The following is a 20559-nucleotide window of genomic DNA, read 5'->3' on the forward strand; positions in this document are numbered from 1 at the left end:
AACAAATTAGAATACTTCATAACACCAATAAAAAACCATGTTTCCAGCTCACACACTCATCATCCCTGCTAAGAGGTATCACAAGACTATAGCTGCACCCTAAACATTACAAACGGGGGAGGGAGAGGGATGGAAGCAGGCAGAAGCAACGAGGAAAAGCAAATGACAAAATGGCATCTGACTCACGTGTGGGTTTCTAGCATGTCCTGGCATCATGGTGTGTGCAGTGTTTTCTTTTCCGCTGCTTTCTAATCAAATGGAGCCCCTTTCTAGCTGCTTTCCCTCTATTCTGCGTCTCTGACAGCCATTAACACAAAAGGGAGGAGGACAGCAGCACCCTGCATGCTTCACACAAAGCAGCTCTGGCAGGACCGGCCCAGGGGGCGGGGACAAGACCGCTCTTGCGCACTGATTGGCTGTCTGGGAGAGAGGCGAATTGGTTGCATCTCCGCCCTCTGTATCCTCTCCACTCCAGGAAGAAGTTAAACATTTTAAGTGCTTAAAGGCGGGGAAAAGAAGTAAACACACGTACACACAACAGTTGGCAAGCATGTGTATTGTGTACACAGAAACATCCTTCTTCGTAATAAACGACATCTTACTTCCTTTTACTTTTAGCAGATGAATCAGAAGCTGGGGTACATCCTATGTACATTCCAGCATATTACTATAATTCCAAAACACACTTTCAACATTAAATGCCTTACCAATTCTGATATATCACATTCTGTAGCTAAATGGCAGTATTTTTGCACCTTCAAACTTATTTCCAAGGAATTTATAGCTTTATTTTTTAAACCAGCTAAAAAAAAAAAAAAAACATTTGTTGTCTTTTTATATACAATATTATAATCTAATAATTGTAGAATGATTATCTATATTCAAATATACAGTATTAATTATAAAAAATGTATATGTAAAATGTATTATACACATGTATTGTATGTTTTTGCATTAATATAATAAATAACATTCTGACTTGCTGACAAAACTATGCTGATATGCAATGTCATAAAAGGTAATTGACACTAATTATAGCCACTTTAATTTATCATAAATTATTATTTTCACTTAATTACTTTGCAATGAAACAATTCAAAATCAACCAAATAGCAATAAATGACAGAAGCATTTTTCCCAACCAGATATGTTAATTTAAATACATTTTCATAAAATAGAATGGTTAGCTAGATACAGTAACAGAAATTACAGGTTTTAGGGTATGTTTTCAGTGGTATATCTGACCAAAGAACAGGTCTGAAAATATTAAGTAATACTATTTATTAGAATATTTATTAATTAGTTAATAAATATGCATATATGCATGCATGTGTTTAATGTTTTTGTATTTAAATAAAACTAACTTATTAATATAATAAATGATCATCTGACTTGCTGACAAACCTATTTCTTCATTTCTTAATTATAGCCAAACAAAGAAAGAAAACTCAAAATTGTCAACTGTCCTTGTGCTCCAAAACAAATGCCACGTCCTCAAAACCTGTGACTTTAATGCTCAGAGTGACGGAGCGGGTACGGCATGCTTCAGTATGTGATTGCATGTGCCTGCATTCATTCTTTAGCCATGCATTTCTTTTCATCTGTAAGGGTGTGTTGTGTGCTGAGCGTTAAACTTAGGTGTGGCGGACAAGGATCTGTGTCTGTTTGCAATTCAGCTTTTACATCCCAAAGCAGAATTTAAGCGTCACGTTGACAGTGATATATCTGACATGATCTGCACAGAGATGATGCTGCGTCACAAAGTACTGATAACACAACAGCTGCAAGAAATCATCGCGTATAAGGAAGCTTATAAGACATTTGTACTTCAAGCTGCCTACACCAAATCCTCCAAGGACCATCTTTTTTTTCTCTCTCCTTTTGACAGTTTAGTTTGACAGTTATCTGAATATCACTGACATTGATCCAATATCATCTCAGTGCTCCTTTATTTAGATGTAACAGCTCATTAAGGTACTATTTCCTATGAGTGTGAGTTTCAAATAGTGCATACCCAGTCTTAAAAAAGTCGAGTGAGGAAGCGATAAGCATAAAGACAACTTACAACATGCTGATCAAGACAAGAGCTTCAACCAGAGGTGAGAGATGAGCCAAAAAAAATACAGCTAGAGCTACTGCATGCAGTCTGTTCCCTAATGCTGTATCACTGATACCAGAATAATTCACAATAATACAAACAAGCATCTGGAACTGAGGCACATCTTTGTCAGCAGACACCTGGCCCTTCAAAACAAAGGGAAATAGTGCCATCTACTGGCAGAACCAGAGACAAGCACCTGATCACAACAGACTCTCAGTACAATAGCACTGCAAGAATGACAGATCGTGTAGCATAATGCTGATTTTTCTACCAGAAATCATTTATAGCTTTTTGTATATATAGGATTTACAATCTAGCATGTGTCCAAATGACTTAATTAACCATCAGCAGTCATAAATTCAACTAGGCTAATTATACTATTAGCCTCTTTACACACCAACCAAAATTGACTTGTTTTACTGACTCTAAAAAAAGGCCCAGGGTCCCTGATCACCTGTGTGAGCATGCCATAGTCCAGTAGGCAGGAGGACTGCAGATGTGACTAGATAAATAAACTGCTGTCTCTGTAATATAAGATGCCTGATTGTCCTTGACGTGGCAAACCACATGTAACAATGTACCCCACCAGAAATGACTTTTTGAACAATTGAACATGTCTTGTTGGGAGAGTGGAGTAACATATCACTGCAAGAAATGGCAAATCTGGTGCAGTCAAGAGCCATCTACTGGCAGAACCAGAGACAAGCACCTGATCACAACAGACTCTCAGTACAATAGCACTGCAAGAATGACAGATCGTGTAGCATAATGCTGATTTTTCTACCAGAAATCATTTATAGCTTTTTGTATATATAGGATTTACAATCTAGCATGTGTCCAAATGACTTAATTAACCATCAGCAGTCATACATTTAACTAGGCTAATTATACTATTAGCCTCTTTACACACCAACCAAAATTGACTTGTTTTACTGACTCTAAAAAAAACACCAGAAGATGCCCAGGGTCCCTGATCACCTGTGTGAGCATGCCATAGTCCAGTAGGCAGGAGGACTGCAGATGTGACTAGATAAATAAACTGCTGTCTCTGTAATATAAGATGCCTGATTGTCCTTGACGTGGCAAACCACATGTAACAATGTACCCCACCAGAAATGACTTTTTGAACAATTGAACATGTCTTGGTGGGAGAGTGGAGTAACATATCACTGCAAGAAATGGCAAATCTGGTGCAGTCAAGAGGATGAGATGCACTGTAGCACTTAAAGCAGTAACTAATAACTAAATCCAGACGAACTGTGGCAACGTCTCCAAGATGCTTCAAGAGACCAACCTGCAAAGCTACAGTAGTTAAAGTGTAAAATATTGTAAAATGAGGATGCTGTCAAAAATAATGTCATTAATAGAGTTTCTTTATCAATTCACTTCTATTAACTAAATTAAATCAACATTTGGTGAGACCATTCTTTGAGTTAAAGCAGCTTTTGCCCTAGGTGCACTTGTGCATAGTTTTTCAGGTTTCTTAAAGCATCTTGGAGACGTTGCCACAGTTCTTCTGGATGTATTCTGTCTCAGTTTGTTCTGTTTCTTCATGTGATTCCAGACAGACTGGATGATGCTGAGATCAGATTTCTGTGTGGAGCACTGCTGTTGTCAGACTCCTTGTGCAAACAATTATCTCACTGGATTATTATCTATTAACTAAATTAAATCAACATTTGGTGAGACCATTCTTTGAGTTAAAGCAGCTTTTGCCCTAGGTGCACTTGTGCATAGTTTTTCAGGTTTCTTAAAGCATCTTGGAGACGTTGCCACAGTTCTTCTGGATGTATTCTGTCTCAGTTTGTTCTGTTTCTTCATGTGATTCCAGACAGACTGGATGATGCTGAGATCAGATCTCTGTGTGGAGCACTGCTGTTGTCAGACTCCTTGTGCAAACAATTATCTCACTGGATTATTACAATGGCAAAATGAATGTTTGGAAATGTAGACTGATATTTCCTACTGACACACTACAGCAAAAGATAGAAATAACTGACTTAAAACATTTTTAGCTGGTGAAAATACTAGTGTTCTAATCATTTTGGCCACCACTGTACAAAGTCTGAATATTTGTATCATCCTTACTTAAAATATGTCTAAATACACTACAAAGTCAGATGAGCTGTGAAATATAGTTATTAATAAACGACAGATGTCGAGTCTAACGTACAGTAAAGGTAACGTGGCGAAAAGTTTCGCGTGTGCTTTTATACACACTGCTACTGGCCCAAGAAATGCTAGCAAGTTGTGTTAGCACATTACTTACGTTGACACGATTATCTGTAGTGCATTCCCTTGCGTGATAGCAGGTGTAATAGAATCGAATATACCAAATGCTGAGAGACTTAATAAATCATCAACAGAGGCAGATTAACCGGGTGTCAATGCTAAACGAGCCGCTGTGAGAAGATTCTTTCTCCGTTTCTATTGGAGGAGCGGGCGCGTCGCAGCTCACTGCTGCCACCCCCTGACAGGAATTAACATCAACTGTCGGTTCATTTTTTTCCCAAAGCAAAAATACTGCACATTTATTACAAATAAATAATGAATTTTGAAATTTCTTGATTTATTTGTTTCATTTTTTTTTTTTCACTGAAATGTCCATTAGCACAATCAATAACAAATCTCTTGAGCATTGTGACTTTCTGATAACATGCATAGCCTATAACAAAACTTCCCTTATTAAAACACATTCAACTAAATATTACTAATTTAAATGTAGATTCTTGTAATATTAGGTGATGATTTTTAATGATATCAACCACCAGAATATCTCTTAAAGGGATAGTTCACCCAAAAATGAAAATTACCCCATGATTTACTCACCCTCAAGCCATCCTAAATGTATATGGCTTTTTACTTTCAGACAAATACAATCAGAAAAAAAAATGTCATGGCTCTTCCAAGCTTTATAATGGCAGTGAATGGGGTTTAAGATTTTAAGAAGTCCAATAAAAGTGCATCCATCCATCATAAAATGTACTCCACACAGCTCCGGGGGGTTAATAAAGGCCTCCTGAAGTGAACCGTTGCATTTGCGTAAGAAAAATATCCGTATTTAAAACTTTATAAACTATAACCTCTAGATTCCATTGACCATCGCACTTGTGTTCATGAGAGAGTAGTGTTCCAGCGGATGATGCATGTAGCGTAAGCTCTGGTGAGAATATGCTAGTCTCGCGAAAACCTAGTTTGGTTAACAGCAAAGGAAAACTGGTTTCCTCTTGGCTTATATTGTAATTCTACAACATTTGTCTTTACAAATCTTCATTTTGTACTTCTAATTCATAATATCTCACTCTTCTGATATCGTGCTATCTTATCTCTCTGATATCTTACTTTTAGATGTTCAGTAATTTCTTATGAACCTATAAGAATTATAAGTGAAAAGGTTTATTCCCATCCAGGCTTGATTTGCCTTGCCCACTTTAGCAAACTCACTCAGACCAATCAAATCAGCTGGCAAATAATCTGTTGAATATCAAAGTTTTTGTGTCTATTTGTTAATGAGGGATTTGTAGGCAGGCACACAAGTGTTTTTAGATTTGTGGATTAAGTTTATATTTTTAAGTTAAAAAAAAAAGGACCCAAGTGGAATGTTGTCCCTATAGTGTTATATATCAAAGTTTTTGTGTCTATTTGTTAATGAGGGATTTGTAGGCAGGCACACAAGTGTTTTTAGATTTGTGGATTAAGTTTATATTTTTAAATTTAAAAAAAAGGACCCAAGTGGAATGTTGTCCCTATAGTGTTACTTTTAAACGTAATACATTTTTTGTAATTTATAGTGTTATTATTTAATTTTCATGAATTAAATGTACATTTCAGACACTTTCATGAAAACCTGTGTTAAGAGAGCAAAATCTATAGGTAAGACCCATGTCATTAAATTTGCATTCATGTAGTTGCTATTATATAATAAATATGTAAATATTCATATATCTATATATGTCATAGATTTTCAGATGAAACTCTTTTACTGGTATTCTGCTTTAATTGTTCAACTAAATTTTCTAACAAAATTTTAAATGGAATAATTGATTCAGTATTTTACAGTGGTGACACTTTAAATATGTATAAATATTAATAAAAATAATATCAAAAGTCATTCATACATTCTGTAAAATTTTATCCAGCGGGCGTTATTTAGCCTTATCCTTTTTTGAGGAATTTTCAGATATTGAAGCCAGGGGGAAGCCGTGGCCTAATGGTTAGAGAGTTGGACTCATAATCCAAAGGTTGTGGGTTCAAGTCTTGTACTGGCAGGGATTGTAGGTGGGGGGGTGAATGTACAGCGCTCTCTCCCACCTTCAATACCATGACTGAGGTGCCCTTGAGCAAGGCACCGAACCCCCAACTGCTCCCCGGGCGCCACAGCAAAAAAACGGCTGCCCACTGCTCCAGGTGTGTGTTCACAGTTTGTGTGTGTGCACTTTGTATGGGTAAATGCAGAGCACTAATTCCGAGTATGGGTCACCATACTTAGCCACATGTCACTTTCACTTCACTTTTTCACAGCTGGGTTGCAGTCTGTTGCTGTAGTATCTATTCCAAAACTACAAAGATGGGTTTTTGTTCTCCATCTTTGGACTGGTTTTAGCTACTTAAATTATTTCTTGCACCTCTCTTCAGTCGAACGTAATCACACAGACTTATTCCGTGATTTTAGAAAGTATCCCTTGAGCAAGGCACCGAACCCCCAACTGCTCCCCGGGCGCCACAGCAAAAAAAACGGCTGCCCACTGCTCCAGGTGTGTGTTCACAGTTTGTGTGTGTGCACTTTGTATGGGTAAATGCAGAGCACTAATTCCGAGTATGGGTCACCATACTTAGCCACATGTCACTTTCACTTCACTTTTTCACAGCTGGGTTGCAGTCTGTTGCTGTAGTATCTATTCCAAAACTACAAAGATGGGTTTTTGTTCTCCATCTTTGGACTGGTTTTAGCTACTTAAATTATTTCTTGCACCTCTCTTCAGTCGAACGTAATCACACAGACTTATTCCGTGATTTTAGAAAGTATTTTATAGTCAGTACAGACATGTGAAACAGCTGCTCTGTATGGAAGCCCGTTTCCGCCACTGAATAAAAAATAAAAGAGGTAATTGCAATTGCGAGTTAAAAAGTCATAATTGCGAGACATAAAGTCGCAATTCTGAGAAATAAAGTGAGAACTGCGAGATATAAACTCACAATTCTGACTTTTTTCTCGCAATTGCGAGTTATATCCCGCAATTCTGACTTTTTTTCTCACAATTCTGACTTTTTTTCACAGAATTGTGAGAAAAAAAGTCAGAATTGCGGGATATAAACTCGCAATTGCGAGAAAAAAGTCAGAATTGTGAGATAAAAAGTCGCAATTACCTTTTTTATTTTTTTTATTCAGTGGCGGAAATGGGTTTCCATAGTCCATAGCTCTGCACCCGTTCTCAGCAGTAAAAGAAAGATGGTGGGGGGATATTGGCGCGATGATTATAGGCTCACTCTCGCTGCATCACTCCTTATCAATACTCAATACACGCCTACCGCGAGATGAACGCGTGCCAGTAGTACTACTGCAGAACAGCAGCAGTGCGGTCGATGCTGCATTGCAGTGGCAGTGGCATGATGTGCGTGAAAGTGGACCAGGTTGCATAATCAAAAGCACCTCTGTGCTTTGTAAAAACCCGAGGCTTGGATGGGAGCGGGTGGGAGGGGTGTGTGGGGTATAACGGAGTCATTTTGACCCAGCGTGTCGCAGTGAAACGTGAGAGAAGGGAAGGGCACTTTCAAAGCAAACACAAGCACTGAACACAGTCTACAGTCTTAATGAGCTGATCTGTCACTGACAACCACATAATGACAGGTAACCTATGGCAAGCAAAGAAAACATTCAAAGTACACATTTAAGTGTTTATTTCATTACACTTTATCTATTTACATCTGTAGATTTGATTACAATTATGTTAAAAAGCCATTTTCTCACTAACATAGACTTATATAGCCTAATTTGCCTAGATTAGCTATATAACATTTTACTCGTAAAAATTTGGTTGAATTTATTTAATTATGTAGACAGTATTTTATGGAGTAATAAAAATAAATATATCCAAAATCCCCCCTGTAAAATAATAATAATAAATATAAAATAATTATAATATGTCAACAAAATAAGAAAAAGGCTTTATCCAGTGATCAAATTTCAGGCATTTAACTTTAAACCATCACTTCTGCCCAAAATATCCATAATAATGTCCATAATAACGCTTCCTCCAGTCCATCCCCTGTTGACCTCTCACATCAAAATCCACCAAAATATTTAGTTTAGAACAGTTTTGGACTGTTTGCACTTGTAAACAGCGCTTGATCTGTGCATATTTCTCTCCTGATTTAGACAAGATGATTTTTTCACTGCAAAATTAAGGATAGAGGACTCATATTTTAGCAACAGTTTGATGTTAAAAACATCTTATGGACGTTTTATGAATTTGTTCATTACAAACACAAAGCTTTACACTTAATAAAACATTAACTGATGGACTGGAGCCATGTGGATTACCTGGATTATTGTGATGTTTTTATCAGATGTTTGGACTCTCATTCTGACGGCACCCATTCACTGCTGAGGATCCACTGGTGAGCAAGTGATGTAATGCTAAATTTCTTCAAACTGGTTCACATCTTGGATGGCCTGAAGGTGAGTAAATTTTCAGCTTGCCAATATTGGAAGTATTCAAACTGTAGCCTATTCTAGTTTTACTTGTAAATATTAATTTGTTACTAGTTTCAGAAATATTAGTCAGAATTAGAGTTTTAATAAAAAAATACAATAAGATTAATAAGGGTACTAAAAAACAACAGGGAAATGACAAATTAGCCAATTAAGTAACAGTATGTAACAAATAAATAGGCTACTGACTAATTGAACAGATATTCAGTTAGTCACTCTTGAAATGCGTACAGGTTTATTTTTGACTTCATCACGTTTATTCATTCAGTCTCTGTTTCCTCATCCTATCCCTCCTTTCTTTACTGTTGCGGTCATAACCTGTTAAAATTGTACTGGCAAGCGTAAATGGGGAATGCCACATATAACTCTTCAGGGACGCTCTACCCAGCGGAACGGAGATGGCAGAGATGAATATGATCTGTGCGAGGTGTTTACAAGACATTTCAAACACATTTCTCTCTTTCTCCTATTCTTCACCTTCAGTTCTTCAATAATCAGAGTCTCTCCTCTGCTCTGCTCTCTCCTCGTTTTGTCCACTCAGCTCTCTGTGCTGAGAGCGAATAAATCAGTGTTTCCCATTTGGCTGCAGTCCAGAAGAGATAAATGCTCGCAGAATAAAAAGTTCAGCAGAAACAGTTGTAACATAAAGCATCATTCCTCTCTCTCTCTCTCTCTCTCTCTCTCTCTCTCTCAGTCCTTCAATATTGATCTACATTCATGATCAATGCAACTGATGATCTCAGCAGGCCTTTCTGCTCAGTGCTTGATTTAAGGACCCACTATATACCTTCTTTGTCAAATTCAGATGTGGGAATTGATTTGCGTGATAAAAGAAATAAAAGAAAGTAAATGGTTGCTTATTTGCAAAAAAAGAGAGAAGCTGAACTGTGTCTACTGCTGTCCACTCGTTTTGCTTTTAGAGACATTCTAAAGAAATTTTTTTTTGAGCTTGCAACTCTCTCAGTTTGGTAAATATGCTGTCTCCTCTCAGCAGAGAGAACACCGAAATACTAAACCTTTTCATGGGTCAGTTGCATCAGCCCAGTTTTTAACAACACTACAGCAACAGGGAGGTGTTATGAGAACCTTTGCGCACTGCGGTGTTGCCCTAAGAGCGAGGGTGTGTTTCAATCATGCAGAGTCATGTGGCGTGTCCTCAACTAAAAGGTGACTATGTCCCTAAAGTCTTACTGGATATTGATTCTTTCTGGTGTCACACAGCTTTTTGCATAAACATCTTGAAAAATCACATTTTCTATGCATAAATGTAATGCCTCTGTGGTTAATTACTTCTACTGCAAGATGCATTGGATAAAAAGCACCTGCTAAATACTACTTTATGTTCTGGCATGACTATAAATGCTTTTTTTTCTTAGCTATCTTTCTTTCTTTTTTTCTGAATGGGAAAGGTGACCTCCTACATCCAATTTGTAAATGCAGAGCACTAAAGTAATTGCCAAATGTGTAAAGCTGACATGACAAAACGCCATCTAAAACATGCATTTTTACATGTTGAAAAATAGTTCATGATCATGTTATTGTGGTTGTTTATTTCTGCACACATTCAATAAATTGTCCAAAATTAATTTGTTTACCCAAAAAAAGTAATTAACCTAGAGCTTTTCTCAGAACTAACTTCTCTTTTCTCATTTTTAAGCGTTACTATTTATTATTATCGTCATTATTATTATTATGGGATCTGTAAGATTTTTAAATGTTTTTTTAAAGATGTGTCTTATATGCTCGCCAAATAAAAACAGTAACGCTGTAAAACTACTGTTTTCTATTGTAGTATATATTTGAATTAAATCCTGCAATGGCAAAACTTAATTTTTTGTATCCATTACTCCAGACTTCCATGTCATTTGATCATTACAAAATCAATCTGATTCAGCAGCCCAGGACTGAATATTGAGCAGTATGAGCAGTAATTATAAAAAATTTATTAGATAAAATGTAATAAAATTACAATGAACTATGACATACTATGGCATATGGATAACAGGTTTACAATTTTTTTTGCAAATTCAGGACCAGGTGCTTTTCTCTTGGGTAACAGAGTTGAGTGGTGAAAGGGATAGTGATGAAAATTCTGTCATTAATTACCCACCTTCATGTCATTCCAAAGACCTTCATTCAAGAGCTTTCTGGCCCTCCATAGACATCAGGGTCCTACCAAGTTCAAAGCCCAGAAAGGTACCAAGAACATTGACAAAATAGTCCATGTAACAGTGGTTGAACCGTAAGTTTATGAAGCTACGAGAATACCTTTTGTGCGAAAAAACAAAAACAAAAATAACGACTTTATTCTACAATTCTTCTCCCCAGAGTTACCATCTAGCCCCGTTATGGAGAGTACCACGACAAAAAAATTAAGACAATTTAGATGATATTATTTGTTTGTCATTTTATTCGTTTATTATTTGTCATGGCATAGAAAATATCCACTTCCTGAGTCACCAATTTTAAAGTAATGTTGTAATGGGGAAAGGCATGTGGTAATAGGGTTGCATTGCGTAACAGCTACAAATTCCGTTTTTTTTTTGTTTTGTTTGTTAAATTTTGATTTACAACACTTTTAGTTTTACTACAATGAACAATAAACTCAACAGTTTGCCAAAATTATGACATTACTGTATTTAATAGTTCAATCCAAAGGGTCAAGGTCTCTGAGATGAGACAGGCCTTGCTAGTTTTAATGTTAGATTAATTTTATGTAATATAATAGTTTAGCAAACATGTCTAATAAGTCTCACAACACAAAACATACGTGTCTCTAATTCTTGGGGACAAAAATATATATTGGAAAACCAAATTGCACCCTATTTGTGGAACATGCCATGGAATTCTTTGAAATACCATGCAGTACCACATAAATACCATGGTGCATGATTATATTTGTTATCATTTAGGCCAGTGGCGCCACCACAGTATATTTGTGCAATATTCATATAATAATGGACCATCTCTCACCTTCACTATGCTGTTATGTGAAAGCTTGTTTGTGTGTAGTGATGTGGTGTGGTCCTGTGATGTGGATGCCCAAATGGCCATGCAGTTCAAATATTTGCTTCAGCGCTTTCAGACTCGAGCCCGAGTGTGTTTAAAGTAGAAAAGCTGATGTCACCGCTGGACCAGGGCCACAGAGCAGCTGACTGAAGCAGAGGACAGTGTGAAGAGCACCAGCTGTCCTAACCGTCCCAAAAATAGATATTTCAAAACACAAGACTTATGTTGATACATTAGTGACAGCGATTCTTCAATCATAGACTCGAAAAAATGAGCAGCTTTGGTTTAACGTTTCAGACAGAGAACCATTTTGATGCCATCTGTTGAGAGGTACAAAAGCGGAAAGGGAGCACATGCAACACCATATGTTAACCAGCTTGGTAAATTTTTGTGTTTCACCATGTCTGTTGCTGTTGCTCATTTTTTCCATACTCTCTTTTAAGCTAAAATTCAAGGATCAATTATGGATTCAATATGCTCCATATTCACTCACAGGACTCAAAAACATGGTTTCCATATGCATACAACAATGTACACTGAAAAATAAACAGGCACTCAAGAGCATCACTGAGAGGCACAATATACATATACACACAACATACAAATATCACACCTATTAGGGATACATGCTTACAAATGCCAACTCATACAATCATGCACTTTTTAAAATATGTGACCCTGGACCACAAAGAGTCAATATTTTTAAACCTGAAAGCTGAATAAATAAGCTTTCCATTGATGTATGGTTTGTTAGAATGGGACAGTATTTGGCTGAGAGACAACTATTTAAAAATATGAATCTTTGAAATTTACTTTGAAAACTCGAAATATTGAGAAAATCGCCTTTAAAGTTGTCCACGTGAAGTTCTTAGCAATGCATATTACTAATCAAAAATTAAGTTTTGATATATTTTTGGTAGGATATTTGCAAAATATCTTTATAGAACATGATCTTTTCTTAATATCCTAATGATTATTGCCATAAAAGAAAAATCGATCATTTTGTCCCACAATGTATTTTTGGCTATTGCTACAAATATACCCGTGCTACTTATGACTGGTTTTGTGGTCCAGGGTCACAGATATTCAGAAATTATACAATTATTAAAAGCTTATTTATTAATGTACTTTTGAATGCTAACAAATGTAACTAAACCTTAGTTCATATATTACCTAATGCTCTTTTTTACATACACAAATGCTGTGAAAAAATTAGCTTAATTAGTCATTTTAAGCAATATTCATGTTAACATATTCATTAACTCATAATCACAGTCTGTAAAGGTCATATATTTGATCTTTGTTTGTTGTGTAGACTTCTACTATTTACACATCTTAAAGATCATTCATTAATTATATGTTCATATTTTTGCAATACCCAATCTGGTGGAAACTATTCATCATTTGTAAATGTTTATAAATGTTTACCAAACATTAATACCTTTATGAGCAGTCATCGAAATGCCCAAAAAAAGTCTGGAATTCACCCTATTTACGCATCTTTACAAATCATTTGTTCATGTTTTTGCAGTACCTAATCTGAAGTGGAAACTATTCATCATTGTTTATAAATGTTTACTAATCATTCAGTACCTTTATGGGCACTGGACTTTTAGCTGTTGTAACAACATTTGTTTAAATTACACATTGTAATTTGGGTGCAAAACTTTATATTGCCTCAAATTAGTGTAGTAGCCTACTGTATATCATTAAACAGGACATTCCTTGACACAGGAGAAACATAATTTTTTTTTTAATCTGAAGTGGAAACTATTCATCATTGTTTATAAATGTTTACTAATCATTCAGTACCTTTATGGGCACTGGACTTTTAGCTGTTGTAACAACATTTGTTTAAATTACACATTGTAATTTGGGTGCTTTATATTGCCTCAAATTAGTGTAGTAGCCTACTGTATATCATTAAACAGGACATTCCTTGACACAGGAGAAACATAATTTTTTTTAAAAGAACTTGTTCATTTCTTAACACATCCCACTGTAATATAAACAATGTATTATAAACAGTAATATAAACGTCTGACCTTTTAACCAACCCTTAAACCTACCCATACCACCAAACCCGTATCACATAGCAGCAAAAGCGTTGTACATTAACAAGCTTTTAAAAATTGTAGAACATCTGTTAAAATCATCTGTAGATTTTCAAGAAGTCCATGACCACATTAATTAAACATTTAAATCACAGAGCATTGATTTTTGTTAATGATTTATTATTATAAAGTGTTACGTAATTGGGTCAATAATCATTTGAGCCAATTCGTCCACATACAGTGTAACAATGTTTTTCTGTTTCTATGTGTTTTTGCTGGACATCATGGCTTTTAACAAAGGCCCGTTCTGCATAGCCACAGGCTTTCAGAGCATTCTTGATGAGTTTTCTCCTTGATATTGCACTTGTTAGTACATTCTTTGCCTTGTGGTGTAATGTTCTGATGATGTAAAGTTTGTGTTTCAGTGGGTGGTGAGAGCCAGACCACAGAAATTGATATGTAGCACATACCACACAAAGCCAGATTATTGTCGCATATATCCTCGTTTCACTTTCCAGACTGTGCTTGGGAGATCTGAATGTGATGTCCTCTGTGTACTACTAGAGGCATGAGGATGGTGGCCAGGACTTTTACAAAGTGACATTCCCTCGGTTTATTTTTGGAAGTGTGTTGAGGCATGGTGTGGCCTCACCGGGACTGTGACCAACCCATGAATTATTCCTGTTCCTGCTAGGATGCTCCGTTTAATCCAGTGAACAGGACTTCTTTCAGTGGTTGGATAGATTCGTCAACTGATATTTTTCTCAGATGCTCTGGAATGTGTTTGGGTGCCTCCAGGTGTCTTTACCTGCTGTGGTGAATTTATTATTTAGAAGTTAACTTTGTTTTGCTGAGTTGGTTGGTCTTTTTTGACTTTTGTACTAACCTGTCATCAGTTTTTGCAGATAAACTGGGATAGTGTTTTTTAGTTTATAGAAAACCAATGAAATTTCATTACTACCAAATACATTAAAATTCAAAGGCTTGGGAGATTTTTTTTTTTAAATCAATACTTTTAATCAGCAAGGATTCATTAATTTGATCAAAAGTTAATTTAACCAAAAGAGCTTTCTATTCATCAAATAAACCATGCATTACGGTTTCCGCAAAAATATATTGATAAACATAAGAATTGTTTCTTGAATCAGCATATTGGAATGATTTCTGAAGGATCATGTGACACAGAAGACTGAAGTAATGAGGCTGAAAATTCAGCTTTACATCACAGAAATAAATTACATTTTAAAATACATTCAAATAGAAAACAATTATTTTACTATATATCTCTTTTTATCATTGACTTTTTAATTTTAAAAAAATGTGGTAGGCATAAGAGAAAAAAAAACTTACCAATTTTGAATGGTAGTGTATTTATGCCATTTTCTTGTATAATTAGGTTTATCATATCAGCTTTACATCAAGTCTCAGCATATTGTCTAATATACACTATAAATAGTATTCACTTACATGTTCGCTTTTTAATTTGGAAATATCTAGCTTAATATCTATTAAGCTATTTGGAAATATCTAGGCCTTATCTGTTGTACGAACAGGTAATATAAATAGTGCAATTGCACATCGTTTTTCTAGTTGCATCCAGTCATCATTTAAAAAACACAAAAAGTTGTTTGTCATTTATATTCTTTATAGAATCTCTTATGTGTTTGCAGGAGGCCCCCCTGATGTTGGCAAAATGTTGGGAGGAGATGAGGATAAAGATCCTGAAGCAGAAAAAGAGAAGGAAGAAGAGAGACAGGAAGCTCTGAGACAGGAAGAGGATGAGAGGAAGGACAAACACGCCAAGATGGAAGCAGAGCGGGAAGCCATAAGACAGGGCATCAGAGACAAGGTTAGAGAAACCAACCATCATGGTCAGATCTCTGCTTTTTGGAAAATGATCATTAGCTATCCTTATTGGCTCCCCAAACCTTCTGAAGTCAACTCTGTGTTTTCAATATTGTCAATATTTTTTTCATCTAGTTCAGGGGTAGGCAAGTTCGGTCCTAGAGAGCCGCAGTTCTGCAGAGTTCAGCTCCAACCCTAATCAAACACACCTGAACAAGTTAATCAATGTCTTCAGGATTACTAAGGCTGTAGGCAGGTTAGTTTTGTTTTCAGGGTTGGAGCTGAACTCTGCAGGACTACGGCTCTCTAGGACCGAACTTGCCTACCCCTAATCTAGTTGAAGGGATAAATCCATCCAAAAATGAAATTTCTGTCATCATTTACTAATCCTCACATCATCCCAAACTTTGTGACTTTGTTTCTTCTGTGGAACATAAAAGTAGATATTTCAAATAATGTTAACCAAACAGTTTCTGTTCCCATTGAATTCCATTATGTGGACAAAAACTAAAATCGAAATCCACTGGAACCAAAACAAAATATCTTCTATGGACACTTACGGGTAACAGTGGTGAACAGAATCTATAACAAATATAATTCTTGCATTTCCATTTACTCCAATAGCAAAAGAAAAAAAATCTGTAATAGCATTTCTGTATGCTCTTCAAAAGAGAAAAAAAAAATATTGCAAGATTGATTATGTCTTAACTGGAAGAGGGAAAGATGTAAAATTTGCTGTCACTCCCGCAACTACTGTAACTGCGCAGAAGTTTTCTGTAATCAAATGCCAAGGTAATGAAACAAAGTGTGTTATAAATGTACATTACATTTTTAAAAATGAGAATGTAAAAAAAACTTTGCTAGATTTATGACGACAATAAATGTGGAAACAAGTCATCACAGTGTGTGAAAAAAGTCCATTATGTTCCATAGAAGACAAAGTCATACAGGATTGGAACGACACGAGGGTGAGTAAATGATGACAGAATTTTCATTTGTGGGTAGACTATCCTTTTGATGACAATTTAATAAAAAACTTAAAATGTTTAAATTATTAGAAAAATTAAAAAATTATTACTCAAAGAAAATAAGGCACACAACTTGTGGTTAGTTCTTTAAATAGTTGGCAAAATTGTATCTGTCATTGCATCACGGTAGTACCATGATATTTTCTAAAGTACCATGTAAATATCATGGTACTGTATACGAGCACAGTAATCATTCAGTATATGATTCAAATGTTTGGACACATTTGACTCAAAAGTGCATAGACAAGCATAAACAGTGTCTTAGTTTCTTTACCTTAAAGGGATAGTTCACCCAAAAAAATTTAAATTCTGTCATTAATTACTCACCCTCATGTCGTTCCAAACCCGTAAGACCTTCATTCATCTTCAGAACACAAATTAAGATAGTTTTGATGAAATCTGAGAGCTTTCTGACCCTCCATAGACAGTAACATAACTACCACGTTCAAGGCCCAGAAAGGTAGTAAGGACATTGTTTAAATAGTCCATGTGACGTCAGTGGTTCAACCTCAGTTTTATAAAGCTACGAGAATATTTTTTGTGTGCAAAGAAAACAAAAATAACGACTTTATTCAATGATTCTTCTCTTCTATGTTGAGGTTGAACCATTGATGTCACATGGACTATTTTAAAGGGGTCATAGGATGCTACATGCACTTTTACAAGTTGTTTGAACTGAAATGTGTGTTGACAGTGTGCGTACACAACCACCCTGTAATGATAAAAATCCATCCAGTGTTTTTTTTTTTTAAATCTCGTTAAAAGTTTTCCCCTTTCTCAAATCGAGCCAATCTCAGATGCCTGTCTGTGTGACATCACACAGACAGGCCCCTCCCACGATAGTTTGATTGACAGTAGCGTTTCAGCACAGACTGGACTGGTGTCTTACCTTAGACCCGCCCTGAGTGAGCTGTCATCAGTCCGCCATTGTTTCACCACTGGAGCAGATGTAGACAAGAATGACTCCTAAGTGATTGAGGTGTTCTGTTGTTGGATGTAATAATGAACAGCAGTCGTCATTTACTCCCGACATCTGAGCCGCTGAACTCGCAGTGGATTACATTTGTTTCTGAAGGAAATGCGCCCCCGATCTACATAAATGCCTCTATGTTCGCGCGAATGATTCATGATCCAGCCTCATCTACAGAAGTGAGTATAATGTTTTGTAATGAATCTTTGCATATCGCCTTTCCTAATAATGTGCTAATTAGCAAGTTTCACGATGAATGCGGCTAAAGTAAACAGTCTCTCTGTGAGCAGCTCGGAAGAGAGGGGCGGGGTCAGCAGAGCTCATTAACATTTAAAGGAAAATGCTACAAAAACAGCTTGATCTGAAAAGAGCTGTTTTTGACAGGGTAAAAAAGGTGTTTTTTACACTACCATTGAGAAATTTTAACCAAACTATGTTACAGACTTTTCATTAAGACCCTAAAGAATCATATCAACTTGTGGAAAATGGGCAACCTATGACCCCTTTAACAATGTCCTTACTACCTTTCTTGAACGTGGTAGTTGCGTTGCTCTCTATGGAGGGTCAAAAAGATCTCGGATTTCATCAAAAATATCTTCCATTTGTGTTCTGAAGATGAATTAAGGTTTTTGGAAGGATATGAGGGTGAGTAATGACAGAATTTTCATTTTTGGGTGAAAAATGTTTTTGGCTTTAAGCATTTAAGCATTTTTTATTGATACAACCTTTTTAATGTCAGCTTTGTAACATCTCTATGTTTGTGCATCAGTATGGCATTAAGAAGCGCGAGGTGGCCGAAGCAGAGGCGCAGGCGGCGATGGAGCAGGCGAGCGAAGGCAGTCTGACCCGTCCAAAGAAAGCAGTACCATCCGGCTGCGGAGATGACGAGGAGGAGGAAAACATCATGGACACGATGATGAAGTATCTACCGGGCCCGCTGCAGGACATGTTGAAGAAGTAATTCCCTAAATAATCTCAAGCACACGCAGCTTTAGATATTATTTTAACGTGTACTGACTTCGGCGAGAAGAGAGCACACTAGACAAAACACCTACTACATTTACCTTTCACATATTTCAATTTGCAAGGAGCTTTAGATATTAGTGACAGATCAATCAATCAAGCAAGAGGGTATAATTATCAGAATATAAGCCATATTTTATCTTTACAGGGAAACCTGAATCACATCATCTCTTCGGCTGTTATTTCTTATTCAATACGTAAACAGCAATATATATGCATGAATTGTTCCGAGTGTCTATTCCACTGTTTTGTATCACCAATCGATAAGGTTTTCCACGTTCATTTAGCGTTCAATATGAGGAAAAAGTACTTGGTTAAAGACATTCTGGTCTTGCATGTGTCCATAGTGTTTGTGTGCTCACTGACATCTTGTTTTTGTCACTGCAGAGATTGCAATCAGATAAAGGAGGCAATAACATTCTCCCACGCTGTAAGCTAAATGACAACAACTTTGTACGTTTGTCACTACGCCATTTAGTTCATTCTGGTGAATCTTGTCCCACTTGCACTGTAGTTTCATCAGTCTGGAACATTTAATGCCTCAATTCAGTTTAACAGTGTTGTCGAGACTGTGTTCTCGCACCATTTTTGTGCTTTACAACAGATTCTGAATTTACGAAGATTTCTGATTTTTAGATTGAAACTCAGTTTCACAGGGATGGACTATAATTTCTCTGGTCTAGAGCAAGGGGGAATTCTCGTCTGTGATCTACAACATTCTCAGCAATAATAACGTATTCTGTTTGCTTGGCTTGCAGTAAAACGAAATAAATTCGTAAGAGTGTATGAATGGCTCTGATGATTTAAAAAAAAAGTGATATGTTTGTCTTAAGATCTGTTGGGTATATGGCATTGTAATAAACCAATCACACATACCTAGTTTTGGTGTTTCAATACTAGAAAATAGCAATTAACAGAATTTGCAATATTCTAAAAGAAAATGTGTAGTTAACATGATTTATGTTGTGTAATATTATACCTGCAGATTTTATGAACTGAAGTTGATAGTAATACTGTTCAGAAGTGTGGGGTCAGTAATAGTTTTTTTTTTTTTTTTTGGAAAATAAGATAATACTTTCATTCAGCTATGATCTATTAAATTGATCAAACAAATTCTCATGTAATTTCACTTTCCCACATTAAAAAATTGGAAGACTGATAATGTTACAAAAATGTATGTGCATTTAGCATTTTCTATTCATCAAAAAAATCCTTGGAAAAATGAATGTATCATGTATTCCACAAAAAAAATCAGCTTTACCATCACATTTATTCAACTTAAATATTTTAAAATAGAAAATAGTTATTTTCATTTGTATTGATATTTTACAGCATTACTGTATTTTTCTACAAATGAATACAGCCTTGGTGAGCATAAAATTCATGAATGTTTAAAAAATAATAATATTCAGTAATAAACAGTAGTGTATACTTGTATGTTAACAATTGATTTGTCACTGCAGTAAACTAAAAATCTGAATTTAACCAGCAATTTCATAGCCTCTAGTATATAGTGTCTGTTAAACATTTATATACGTTTTAGATTAAACTTCTGAAGAAAGTACAAAGCCACAAATTATGTTACACATTTAAAGTCTACATATTCTTGGTATTACGCAGCCACTATTAAAAAAAACAGACCACAAAGTGGCACTGTTGATCATTCTAAAACATTTTAATCTTCTGCATATAAATATTTAAATAGTATTCCTGATGCAAAGCTATTAATGCAGTTTAAAAGGATTCTGCTGAGGGCAACATTTCCACACAACTTTTTCAGTCTTTATTAACTCAATAAACCACATACAGCAAGGTGC

General features: G+C 35.9%; 1 protein-coding gene across 1 annotated transcript; it reads left to right on the top strand.

The window, feature by feature from the left end:
- The first annotated feature begins 37 nt into the window (after nt 1–37).
- Nucleotides 38–19499, top strand: cplx2a (complexin 2a). The gene is made up of 4 exons (XM_016250179.1): nt 38–75; nt 320–371; nt 15549–15725; nt 18489–19499. Exons 1-4 carry the CDS (start codon nt 38–40, stop codon nt 18678–18680), a joined length of 459 nt encoding a protein of 152 aa, XP_016105665.1. The 3' UTR covers nt 18681–19499.
- The last annotated feature ends 1060 nt before the right edge of the window (nt 19500–20559 follow it).

This window comes from Sinocyclocheilus grahami, unplaced genomic scaffold, assembly GCF_001515645.1.
Source record: "Sinocyclocheilus grahami isolate Dianchi unplaced genomic scaffold, SAMN03320097.WGS_v1.1 scaffold25.1, whole genome shotgun sequence".
Classification (NCBI taxonomy): domain Eukaryota; kingdom Metazoa; phylum Chordata; class Actinopteri; order Cypriniformes; family Cyprinidae; genus Sinocyclocheilus; species Sinocyclocheilus grahami.